The sequence below is a fragment of the Sardina pilchardus genome, chromosome 3 (assembly GCF_963854185.1).
Source record: "Sardina pilchardus chromosome 3, fSarPil1.1, whole genome shotgun sequence".
Taxonomy (NCBI): Eukaryota; Metazoa; Chordata; class Actinopteri; order Clupeiformes; family Clupeidae; genus Sardina; species Sardina pilchardus.
The window spans coordinates 10,797,640-10,811,232 of record NC_084996.1 but is presented as its reverse complement, the minus strand read 5'-3'; the positions used below and the strand labels follow the sequence as shown (position 1 = coordinate 10,811,232).

Here is a 13,593-nt window from a genome sequence, read left to right as displayed (position 1 = left end):
CAGATTGGCCATTATATGAGGTGTTTGACACATACACGTACCCATGCTGCGTGCATACTCTTGCATGCACACACAGATATGCAATCACTTAAACCAACATACTCATTCTAATGCAGACACATTAACATGCACTCATAAGCACTTATTTAAACGTGTATTGTGCTGCCAGATTGGTTGATATATGAGGGAAGTGATATGCTGGTATGGTGAAAAATACTCAATGAATATACGCTGTGATTGATGGGGAGAGATAGCCAAGTAGAAGTAGGCTGAGAGAACTGGAATGCCTAATGTGAAGGTGTGTTATGGGGTTTGGGGAGTCAGCCCTCCTAGAAAACACAGCCCGGTAGATGCTTCGAAACGAAAACTTTCTCATTTCTCACGAGAGTCCTACAGTAGCTCTTCTTGTGCCAGTTGGCATTCCTTTGCCAGCTGCCCCTGTGCAGTAATCACACACGCCCCTCAGTCATGCATTATAAATACAGGAAACATTCTCACAAAAATGCTTGTGTTTTTCACAATGATGTTCAAGTCAGTTTTGTGTGTGTGGGTGTTTTTATTTTCCTGTTTGAACTGAGTGGGGGAATGAGAGAGAGAGAGAGCCAAAGAGAGAGAGAGATGGGGAGAGAGAGAGAGAGAGAGAGAGTAGAAAAGAACATGAGAGCACAAGGAATAGAAAGAGAGAGAGGGGGTGAAGTTGGGGGGGGGCAGTGTGGGAACCGCAGAGGTAACATGAGGACTGAGAGGGGTACGACTGTGAAGACGGACTAGTAAACGGTGTCCGTGTTCTTGAGCAGGTACTGTTGTGACTGCATTAGCGATGGCTGACTTGTCCCGCCGTGGAGATCGGCTCTTTCGGAATCCGAGTGTTGTGTGAAATGGCAGGCCCTTAAAAGGGGGAGTGTGTGTGTGTGTGTGTGTGTGTGTGTGTGTGTTGGTGGGGGAGGCGGGGGGGCAAATGAAAGCTGAAAACAAGGGCGCAGAGAGCTGTGTGCGGCTTGCGGCTCGTGTAAATGTGGTTTGGGTTGTGAGGTGAGAGACTGCTGTGTGCGTGCATGCGTGTGTGCTGGAACTTAAAGCGCTCGGGTGCTGGGGATGTGGAGGGTGCCAGCACGCAAATTGCAGCGTTTGTCCAAATGCAACATCGCTGTGTCGTGGCGTTTAGATGCCGGCGCTTTAAATCGACTCAGCTACTTATGTGTCAGAGGAAGTGAACAATCAACGCACTCGCATGCATGCACATGAAGGTACACTCTGAAACACACACACACACACACTCACACACACATACAGTACTCACACACACTCAAATAAGTTTGCGGAGCAATTAGGGAGGCTTTTACTGTAATCCTGACAAAAAGAACAGGCACGGCCTTGTGTATGTTGTCATGTTTTTGCATTCTCTCTCACTTTGCTCTCTTTTCTCTATACAGTCTCCATGCTTCTAACCATTCCCCCCTCATCCTCTTTCTTTCTTTCTCTCTCTCTCTCTCTCTCTCTCTCTCTCTATCTGTGAGACAGAATGTTCTCCATCTCGTCCTGTTTGATATTCATCCTTCACCGTTGTCTTTCGTCTCCATGTCTTCCTTGCTCCCTCTGTTTTGTATGCATCTTTGTTGTCCTCCGTCCATCTCTCTGTTTTATATTCATCTTTCTATTGAGTCTAACCCCCTCCCCTCTCTCCTTCTCCTATTCTCCCTCACTTTCTCCCTCTCTCTCTCTCTTCCTCTCATTCTGTCACTGAAAGAGATGATTAATATTAATGTCTCTGTCTCTTCTTCTTTATCCCCCTCTACTTTCTACATCTCCCTCTCACTCCGTCTGATACTCTACATATTTTCCTCTTCCTCTTCTTTTATTTCTGTCTGTCCATTTCTTCTCACTCACTCTGTCCCTCTATCCCCATCACTCTCTCTCTCTCTCTCTCTCTCTCTATGCAGCTGCTCATTATTCATCTATTAGTGTTGATAATTCTCTTCTCTCCCTGCAGCTGTACAGTCATCTATCAGTTTAATAATCCTCTCTCTCTCTCTCTCTCTCTGTCTCTATTGCCTGTCTTCACCCTCTCTCTGCCCCCTATCTCTCCTATCTTCCGTTGTCTTTTTTTTCTCCCCTCGCTCGGCCCCAGTGTGTTTGTTCCCGGTGTCAGATGAGTTTGCGTGTCATCGTCCCCATCGTTATCACCATCGCCATTAATAACAGTCGGGCCCCCGCCACTGGGTGGCCTCGCGCGGGGAGGACCGAGCTCTGTGTGTTGAGGGAACCTGCAGGTGGGGTGTGTGTGTGGGGGGGGAGCAGGGCAGGGTAGGGTGGCTCCTCCACAGAGGGCAAGGGAAGGTGGAGGCTGGCAGTGGCTCTTGTAAAAGTCAGTCATCCATTAGTCTCTCGTGCAATGCGCCATTCGCCATTCACAAGCCCTGCTTGCCACCACCGCAGCCACCTATTCCTCAGGAGGTGGCAATTATGGCCATATGTGGATGAACACATGAGGATAGGGATTAGCGCAGCATTCCAAAGGGGAACGTTGTTTTAGCACCCACTTGGGGATTAGGCGGGTAATCCCAGGGCTGATAACGTGTGGGCCCTTAGGGGTAGAGAGAGCCCCCCCCCCCCCCCCCCCCCTGAGCCATAGACGGGGGAATTGAGGAGTATAAAGTTGGAGAGGGTTTGAGGCGCAAGATGGGCGTTCAGGGCTTTTGCGTTGTGCTTTCGTTCCGACTAGAATCCAATTGGGAGCTCTTGAGAGCTCGGTGCCAGTTCACATCCTTCGGAGCTTATTCTGGCGACCCGGGAGTGTGTGTGCTGTTGGTCTGCTAGCGACATGAAAACTGTGAAGGATGGTAGCGCTGTGTTCTGTTTGGACCCCTTTTGTCATCCACAATGGCCAATGTCTGACCTTTAAAGAATGAGAAATCACCATGCAGGGCACCTCTTCCTCCCAGCTGCGTTACAGGCCTTTTTTTTTTCTTTTTTTTTAAACTGGGCCTCTGAGATGGAATTAAACCGAGCCGTGACTGATGACTGGTTGGCTACGCACGTTTAATTTGCATTTTTATCATTAGTAATAATTAGAGAACAATTTTACACCCCGGTGGAAATGAAAGAGATATCTACAAACCTGTGACCTTTTCAATCGTGCAAACAGGGTGGCACTTGTGTGTGTGTGTGTGTGTGTGTGTGTGTGTGTGTGTGTGTGCGTGTGTGTGTGTGTGTGTGTGTGTGTACGGTGGGAAGAAAATTCCTCCAAATGTACCATAATACTCCCTGATTAATTGACATTTGGTGGGCTTGCTTGTTTGTTTTAAGCCAGGCGAGTCAATTTTGTGCCGTGTCGGAGGACTCCCCGTCGACTTGGAGCACTTTAATGATGTGCCACAAGCATGCCGCCTCGACACCCATCACGTTATCGCCATTCTGGAATCGGTTTGGCAGTGATTAATTGAAGTGTCACACTTCCTGCCATTTGTTGCCACTGGGAAATGTGCTACATTGGGCTGTGTTCAGACCACTAATCTACATTGTTTCTCTTTCTTTCTCTCTCTCTCTCTCTCTTTCTTTCTTTCTTTCTGTTTTTTTTACAGTAACCCACACACTATCGACGACCCACTCGGACCCACCCAAGAGAGGAGTTAACGGCTCAAGTTAGCGAATGTGCTGAGGAGATATCGGGACGAATTGAAAAAGAAGAACGAATAGTTGGTCATACTTTTGGTGAAAAAAAATGAAACATTAAAGAAGGACGTATCTTCGGACGACCTCGAAGATTGCCATAATCCCTCTCACGGAATTTTCCAGCACCCTTCGAAAACGGGCAGGGTCATGACCCAGTTGCCATGCGCATCACCACGGTGACCGGCCTTTCCAGCCCCTCCCCCCTTCTCCTATTGGCCCAGCTGCTTTTGTGGCTCCTCCCCTTCGGCCCGGACACAGTAGGGGCCGCCTCCACAAACTGTCCCGCCCCTTGCCAATGCTCCAATCAGGCGAGTCGAGTGATCTGTACCAGACGGAACCTGGCTGACGTGCCAGACAGTATATCAGTGAACACGCGATACCTCAACCTGCAGGAGAACTCGATAAAGGTAAATATTTACCAGACTGCTTACCCTCCGTGATGCCTTTGCGAGTGTGGGAATGTTTATGCACCTGTTTGTTGTTTGTTGGGTGTCTGTTAACAGCTTCGCAAATTAAATTAGCTTTGCTCTCACTACACACACAAAAACCTCCAGACTGGAAACTATTGAGGAATGGAGGGTCACCGTTTCATGTGATTGGCCTGGCAAAGGTCACAAAAAGAAACAAGTGTGGAAAAGATACAGCCACCAATTAAAAAAATAAATAATAATAACACTATTAATCATTCTACCCTCATAGCATAGACAAATTTGATTCGGGTTGTTGTATCCCGCAGCCTCACTTGAAATGATTAAAAATCTAAAAATGTTTTAACACCTAAAGGCATCCTAGATTCTGTGGCTGCCTGGTTGCCTGGCTGCCTCTCTTCCCTACTCTCTCTCTCTCTCTTCCTCTCTCTCTCTCTCTATCTCTCTCTCTCTCTCTCTCTCTCCCTCTCTGCAGTATGCCCTGGGAGTGTAGCTCTGACAGCTTCCAACATTTAAACTCAAACACCCCCTCCTCCCAGTTTATCACCCTACCCTCTACCACACACATGCACAAACACAAGCGCACACACACACACAAAAACAAACACACAGACACAGACACACACACACACACACACACACACACACACACACACCCCTCTGTGCTCTACATACTGAGGGGACTGTGGGCGTGAGGCCAGGGAACCACTTCTCGTGCTACCCAAGAAAGCGAGGCGGCTTCGCTCAAGATCTCATAGAGCATTTGGTGCCTGGTGGCGTTTCATATGTGTGAAATGTCTTTTGCTATTTAGGTCTTATCAGTCTTAGGCCCCCCTCTTAAGCAGATTGTGCTGAATTGACTTGCATGAGAGAATTGGGTTGATGTTTAGACTGTGTGTTTTTTTTCCCTTCCTTGGTTTTTCCGTTCTGATAAAAATCCCTGTAAACAGTTTATTTTCCTCTTTTTCTCTCTCTCTCTCTCTACTCCCAGTGGTGGTGTATCAGCATTACTCCAAATCACACACCTGCTTGGCTTTCCTGCTTGAATACACACAGCCACATCCACACAGATGCACACACTCTCCCGCGTGCCCATACACACAAACACACGTAGAGATCCTCTCTGGCAAACCCTCTTAGTCTGTCTTCACACAGACACATACAAATACACGCACACACACACACACACACACACACACACACACACACACCCTCTCTGTCATACGCCCTTCAGGTGCAGTCTGTCTTATGGCACATGAATGTGAGAGCACACACACACACACCCGCACACACACACGCACAGACCCTTGCTGTCATATCGTCCTATGCTGCAGTTTGTCTTATCACACTTACACACACACGCACACATAAAGACACACACACACCCACACGTGAGCCCAAATGTGCGCACACACACACACACAGACCCACTCTGTCATACCCTCTTCAGGTCTTAACACACACACACACACACACACACACCACACAGGTCCTCTTCTGTCTTAACACACACACACACACACACACACACAAAAACAGACCCACTCTGTCATACCCTCTTCAGGTACAGTCTGTCTTAACGCACACACACACACATACACACACACACAGAGACCCACTCTGTCATACCCACTTCAGGTGCGGCCTGTCTTAGGAGCCAGCTCACACTGTGTGTGGTCACCATTAACCTTGTCCCTCTCAATTAACCTCCACCAGCTGGAAGAATTCACCCAGGCAGTCTTTGCGCTGTCTCTTTATGTAAAAATCTATCCCTGTTTAATTGTGATATTAAGCTCCATCTCCTTAAAACGAGCCCTCCTCTGTCCTCTCCCTCTTCTCCACCCAATACCCCCCCCCCCACCCCCACCCATCCCCACCCCCCTACCCCCCCCAACCAGGTGATCAAATCTGAGACGTTCAAGAACCTCCGGCACCTGGAGATCCTCCAGCTCTCTAAAAACCAGATCAGCCAGATCGAAGTGGGCGCCTTCAATGGCCTCCCCAACCTCAACACGCTGGAGCTGTTCGACAACAAGCTCACGCAGGTGCCGTCGGCCGCCTTCGAGTACCTCAGCAAGCTCCGCGAGCTCTGGCTGCGCAACAACCCCATCGAGACGCTGCCGGCGTACGTCTTCAACCGCGTGCCCTCGCTGCGGCGCCTCGACCTGGGCGAGCTCAAGAAGCTCGAGCACATCTCGGAGGCGGCGTTCGTGGGCCTGGACAACCTGCGCTACCTGAACCTGGGCATGTGCGGCCTCAAGGACATCCCCAACCTGACGCCGCTCGGCCGTCTGGAGGAGCTGGAGCTGTCGGGCAACCGGCTGGAGATCGTGCGGCCCGGCTCCTTCCAGGGCCTGGTGTCGCTGCGCAAGCTGTGGCTCATGCACTCGCAGATGTCGGTGATCGAGCGCAACGCCTTCGACGACCTGAAGAACCTGGAGGAGCTCAACCTGTCGCACAACTCGCTGCACTCGCTGCCGCACGACCTCTTCACGCCGCTGCCCAAGCTGGAGCGCGTGCACCTCAACCACAACCCGTGGGTGTGCAACTGCGACGTGCTCTGGCTCAGCTGGTGGCTGAAGGAGACGGTGCCCAGCAACACCACCTGCTGCGCCCGCTGCCACGCGCCCCCCTCGCTGCGCGGCCGCTACATCGGCGAGCTGGACCAGAGCCACTTCACGTGCTACGCGCCGGTCATCGTGGAGCCGCCGACCGACCTGAACGTGACGGAGGGCATGGCGGCCGAGCTCAAGTGCCGCACCAGCACGTCCATGACGTCGGTCAACTGGTTCATGCCCAACGGCACGCTCATGACGCACGGCTCGTACCGAGTGCGTATCTCGGTGCTCCACGACGGCACGCTCAACTTCACCAACGTGACGCTGCGCGACACGGGGCCGTACACGTGCGTGGTGAGCAACACGGCGGGCAACACCACCGCCACGGCCATGCTCAACGTCACGGCCGCGCCCAGCGACAACTACACCTACTTCACCACCGTCACCGTGGAGACGGTGGACAAGGACGACGAGGACCTGGTCAACTCGTCCGGCTCGCCGGCGCTGCGCACCCACAACCAGACCATCATCCGCATCCCGGGCCCCACGCCCTCCTGGGGCCTGGTGCCCACCACCGCCTCCTCGCTCTCGTGGTCGGCGTCGTCCACGCGCGGCGCCTTCACCGTGCCCGTGACCATGGACCCGACGTACTCGAGCCTGGAGGACGTGATGAAGACCACCAAGATCATCATCGGCTGCTTCGTGGCCATCACCTTCATGGCGGCCGTCATGCTGGTGGTCTTCTACAAGCTGCGCAAGCAGCACCAGCTGCACAAGCACCACGGCCCTGCGCGCGCCATCGAGATCATCAACGTCGAGGACGAGCTGGGCGCCAGCGCCGGCGTCAGGGGCAGCGGCATCTCCGGCGGCTCCACCATGAGCCAGGGCTCCGGAGGAGGAGGCGGCGGCGGGACCTGCGGCGGTGGAGGAGGTGGAGGAGGTGGAGGAGGAGGAGGAGGAGGAGGCGGCAGCTGTGGCGGAGGAGGTCTAGGAATAGGAGGAAGCCAGAGCCTGCGGCTGCACCACCCGGAGATCGTCAACCTGCCCAACCTGGCGCGCGCCGAGCACCTCAACCACTACTACAAGGCGCACCACTTCAACAACAACATGCTGGGCCTGGGCATGGGCGGCATGGGCGGCATGGGCGGCGGCATGGGCCTCAACAACAACAACAACCCCTCGCCCTGCACCCAGGGGATGCCCACGTCGATGGCCAGCTCCGGCGCCATCTCCTGCTCGCCCATGCCCGTGTCGGTGGGCAGCGGCACGGCCACGCTGGGCTCGCTGCCCACGCCGGTGCCCCTGCCCCAGCTGAGCATCCACGGCTCGCTCAAGGGCCTGATGGGCAAAGGGCAGAACTCTCAGATCGAGCCCCTGCTCTTCAAGAGCGGCTCCAAGGAGAACGTGCAAGAGACTCAGATCTGAGACCTCTCCCCCCCCACACACAAAAAAAACGATAGAACGAAAGAAAGAGAGAAAGAATGAGAGAGGGAAGGAGAAAGATAGAGGGAGAGAGAGAGAGATGGAGGGAGGGAGGGAAAGGGCAGAGAGACAGTCAGGGAAACACACAAAAGAAAGGGTTTTTTTTTCTTTTTTTGGATCGGCTTGAGCTCCTGACCCCCAGAAGGGTAGGTCTGAAAAGGCAGCGGCGCGAGTGGCCATGGCTGTGTACAGACGGGAGTTAGACACTGTTGTGAGTGGTCACGAACACTTTCACACCGCGTGTCAGAGAGAAAGAGGGAGAGAGAGAGAGGGAGAGGGAGAGGGCAGGGACATACACAGTATCAGGAATGGCACTCGCAGCCTAGCCCTACTCCACACACACACACACACACACACATTGATACACACATACACACACATACAAAAGTAATGCCATCAGCAACAACAGGTACACACAATGTTATCACGCTCACACACACACACACACACACACACACACACACACACACACACACACACACACACACACACACACACTAACAGATACACAGCACAGTAATAACCAGCACATGGACAAATGTACGACGACACTGACAATGACGTGCCAAACTCACACCGACCTGTGCCAAAGTGCAGCTGTTGCAGCGCCATACACACCACCAACCAGTGGCAGGCACTCAGTAGGTGCTGTATAGTGAAGAGCAGAGCTTCTGCACATTCTGTATAGTACCATTGCCATGGATGTAAACAACATTTACTAATCCAGACGGAAAGGCCACTGAGTTAGATTCAGATGGAGCCCGTGGCACTGGGAGCCTTGAAGTATTTGTACAGAGGTGGCAGAGCAGAAGCGTATATAGCCGTAACAGAGTTGGAGTTTCTTTTTTTTTTTTATTTACAACAAAGTAAGGCATATCAGTGTTTTTTGCGAGGCTTTATTTTCTTGATGAGAGAAACAGTTGAATGAAGTCCGAAAAACAACAACAGGACGGATGCAGAACTGTTGTGCCGCTCACCGTGCTATGCCGTTTTTTTGGAGATGTCTGAAGGAGGGAGGATCTGTTTTCGGAGTTGTTTACGTAAGTCAACGGACACGCTCAACCTTTCTCTCCTCTTAAACACCTCCAGTGGTGCTTTGCAGGAGTGAGAGGGATCAATCCCCCCCCTCCCCCGACCCCACCCCACCCCCACCCCACGCTCCCTCCTTCAATCGAAACATCAAGGGACACGAGGATGGGCAACAGAGACCGTGGGATATATTTAAAAACGACGAAAATTATATAAAAAAAAATAACAATTGCATAACTGTGAAATTTCACAATATATAAATATATTTTCATTCAAAGAAATAGATAACAAGAAATCTTTAACAATTTTGAGACTGGAAGCCAAGGCTTTTGAGAAGTATAGAGCTGCTGTTGTAGCGAGCGTTTATCTCTACGATGAACCTTTACTCTGGCTTAAAAAAAAAACAACAAGAACTCACATAGAAAAAAGACGACCACGTTTTCTCCTTTTTTCTGTGAAACTTGGGCCATAGTGGACAGCTGGAAGGGAAACCATGAACTCTGGGAAATTGTGTTCGAATAAAATGTTAGTTTGTTTTTTCGTTTTTTGTAGTCTGAAAAAGCTTTCCCCTTCCTGTTGTGTTCACATAAACAGGGTCATTGGAGAGGAGTACTATTTGATATTTGTTCTCCATTTGTTGCGGTGAAAATGTAATTGATGACGTATAATACTATGATATGATGAACCGTTCTCCTCCGCCGATTTCCATATATGTAACAGTACAACTTTGTCAATGATGATAATAATGACAAATTATTTATATTTTAGGTGATTATTTATAGCAAAGTAGAAGAGGTGAGCAGACCACTATTATTATTATTATTATTATTATTATTATTGTTATCATTACTATTATAATTATATTAGTAGTAGTAGTACTATTATTATTATTATTATTATTGACAATTGCATTGTGGGGGAGTGAGCTATCATGTTCTAATCATTATATATATATCCTATATAATATTTAATTTCTACATAGAGTCGATGTGTAGAAGTCATTGTGTGAGAGTTGCTTCTCTCATGGTGATGTGAGGGACCCACACGCGCGCTATGTTCCTCAGTGTCCACAGCAAAGCCAGAACCATGCTAGCCTCATCATCAGGACCAGCCACTGGATGTCCACATATCCCAAAAGGGCTCCCCCCCCCCCCCCCCCCAAATATGGTGCCCCCCCTTCCAGAGCCACCACACCTCCCCATCCAGGAATCAAAAAGGGAAAATAGGAAGGAAAAAACGGTTCCGCGCCTCTGTTTTGTACAAGAGATGACTCATCCACCTGATCCGGAACTGTGTGTTGATTTTTTTCTTTTTTTTTTGTCGTTGTTTTAATTTTTGCTTTTTTGCCTCTGATGTTTTTTTTTTTTTGCTCTCCACGTTGTCTGAGGTGAATGATGTGCGTCATGCGAGTCGCTGGATTTATCACAGGAGCTGAACTTACTCCGTTAAAGTGTCGTTGGAACAGAGACAGAGCAGGGACGAGGGTATGCAAAAAGCGAAGGGCATTTTGAAGCATTTCACAGGTAAGATGCCCCCCCCCCCCTCAAGCCGGGTGGACAAGAAAGACTAGATTGAAATACAGAGTTTGGGTGAAGATTTTTTTTAATGACAAAGGGACAAATACATGAACAATATAGAAACTTATAGAGATCTCTTTTAAAAGAAAAAAATACAATTACAATAATGTGTCTTTCATTTTGTTTTTGCTTTTCTCTAGTTTTCTTGCTTTTTTAAAGTGCTATCTTAATTGTAATATTGTTATTGTTATTATAATTAGCTAATATTACACTCGTTACTATTATGAGAAATGTTCTGTTAGCAGAAGTCACTTCGAAATTAAAAGAAAAAAAACAAGAAAACTTGGCACATGAAATGGTGGTTGAATTTTGTGAACTTGTTGGCATTTGGTCGTCTGATTAGCACTTACTGTTTACAACAGGTCTCTATACTTTCCATCACATATGTTGGACTGACAGGTGTTAGCTGAGTGTAATGCTCTCTACTCTGAGATGGCAGACCTTCTAAGTGGCCATCTGAGATGGTGGTGGTGGTGGTGGGGGTCTGTCTTGCAAAGAGGGGCGATCAGTTGGGAGGGTTTGTGTGTGTGTGTGCTGGTGCGTTCGCAGGATGTTGGGAGACATGTTGGGTTCTGACCGGTTGGTCTCCGGAAGCTTCTGAGAATGCCAGCGATTAGCAGTGCCGAGAAGTGCGATTGCGCTGTGTCAACACCCCCGTTGCCACAGCAACATGCCTTCGGACTAATGTGCCAAGCGCTGTTTTTTTCAGGCCACACACACACACACACACACACACACACACACGCACAAATGCATAGATACTCTCACAAGCATCATCACATTTACCAGCTCCTCCTGAAAAGCACTCACACGTCAAAATGGTCTCTATACACAAACAGGCTACCTGAATGCACACTGAATGCCACATGCGCGCACACACACACACACACACACACACACACATACACACACATATCACTCTCATGCTCTCTCTCGCTTTCCCTCTGTATTTCTCTCACTCCCGGCTCACACACAGACACACATATTCTACCTCTCTTAGCAGGCACAGAAAACAAACACAGTCTTTCAGTCACACACCGTCACTTTCTCAAACACACACACAGAAACACACACACACACACACACACACACACACAGACAGACACACACACACACACACACACCCGCTGCCACCAACCTGTCTGTATTCATCCGACAGGAGCAAATGGGCTCTCGCGGCGCGCCCATGCTCCAGCGCAGCATCCCCACAGGTCCCTGCCGTGCCGTTTCCCTGGCAACTGTTGCTGCCGCTGCGACACCCCCCCCCCTCCCCCCTCCCTCCCGCTCCCCCTTCCGCAGACGCGCCGGTCTCAGATGCAAATGTTGGGGACGCAGGGTGGCACAGGACGCCATTTTCAAATCGCACACACACACACACACAAATACACACTGTGTGTGTGTGTGTGTGTGTGTGTGTGTGTGTGTGTGTGTGTGTGTGTGTGTGTGTGTGTGTGTGTGTGTGCACCCCACCTACGCCGGCCCTTGCCTGTCCCTTTGGGTCTCTGTCATTGGCTATCAGTGAGATACTTCTGTCAGCCTTCACCTGTCTGCATAGAGCTCCCCAGTCCCGCCCAGAGCCTTGTCCGGAAGTAAAAATCCAATACAATTTCTCCATTGACAATTGGAGAATAAGCCATAACATCGTAACCGTCCATGGTAGACTTAAAACCAGCTACGATGTGACTAAGCGATTATACCTGCTCATATAGATGTCAAAAGTTAATGGGGGCATCAACCTTGTTTTGAGAAAACAATGCTTTATTCACGATTTAACGAGAGAGTACTACACTACCCGACACCCTAACGTGTAAAACTGGTGAAAGCAGAGCCTTTGATTGGTAGAGATCGCCGTTGCCATGGCAATGCCAAACAAACTGTACTCAGCTTTTCCCGCGCCTATCGTCCAGCTTCGTCTCGCTGGAACTTCAAAACTTAAAATGGCTGCAGGGCTGATCAGGACCGATGTGTGGTCTTCCGAAAAATAACGGTTTTCTCATCTTGAAGGTTGAATTTACTCAATGGAAACGGTAGGAAGTAATCATCTTCTTTTCTCAGATTAATATGGAACCATGTTAAACTATCTTTAGGCTGCAAATGTTGGAAATGTGTGTACGTTTGCAAAGCATCCTGGGATTTGAGTTCTCTATCTCGGAATTTAAGATATGTACACAGTCTTGTACCTTTCGCTTTTTTTACATTTTCTGTTCATTTTTTCACTCGAAATTATAAGTTATATGCTTATGAGTCACATCGTAGCTGGTTAGCCTAAGGCATGGTCTAAAACTCTTTATATCCGAATTTTTCCAGAAGTCAATGGGAGAAATGAATGAGAATTTTACTTCCGGACAAGCACCTCTCTCGGAGGAGGGGCGGGACTGGGGAGCTCTATTGCCTACACACCTCCTCTGTGTCCTCCCCGTCAGGCTGCCGTGACCCACTCACACCACAGATTTCATCAGGCCTGATGAGACAACCCCCCCCACACACACACACACACACTCTCACAAGCCCGCTCCCCTCACACTGCCATGTGTGTATGTGGCGTGAAGACACCAAAATCAACTAAACACCTTTCTTTTGGACAATCAGATGTAGGCCGTCTGCTGTCTCCTCCACTGTGACTGGAGGGTTTTTTTAAGTGAAGTGGCTGTGGGTTGGGGTAGAGGTGCTGATGGAGACAGAGAGGAGGGCAGGCAGGCAGGCTGAGAGGAGAAGAGAGGAGAAGAGCGGAGAGGAGAGGGGCTGAGGGCTCCACACACACACACACACACACACACACACACACACACACACACACACACCGCTGCAGTGACTGAGTCACGGTACTCGGAAAGTCGCCACTGCTCC

At 49.8% G+C, this 13,593-nt stretch overlaps 1 protein-coding gene across 1 annotated transcript in view; it reads left to right on the top strand.

Moving 5' to 3' along the window:
• Nucleotides 1–8,479, top strand: part of lrrc4ba (leucine rich repeat containing 4Ba) — a 31,110-nt gene extending 22,631 nt beyond the window's left edge. Inside the window, exons 3-5 of the mRNA XM_062531755.1 lie at nt 3,582–4,079; nt 5,999–7,559; nt 7,659–8,479. Coding sequence (XP_062387739.1) covers nt 3,834–4,079; nt 5,999–7,559; nt 7,659–8,083 — 2,232 coding nt within the window. The 5' untranslated portion in view covers nt 3,582–3,833 and the 3' untranslated portion in view covers nt 8,084–8,479. The remainder of the gene's footprint in view (nt 1–3,581; nt 4,080–5,998; nt 7,560–7,658) is intronic.
• The last annotated feature ends 5,114 nt before the right edge of the window (nt 8,480–13,593 follow it).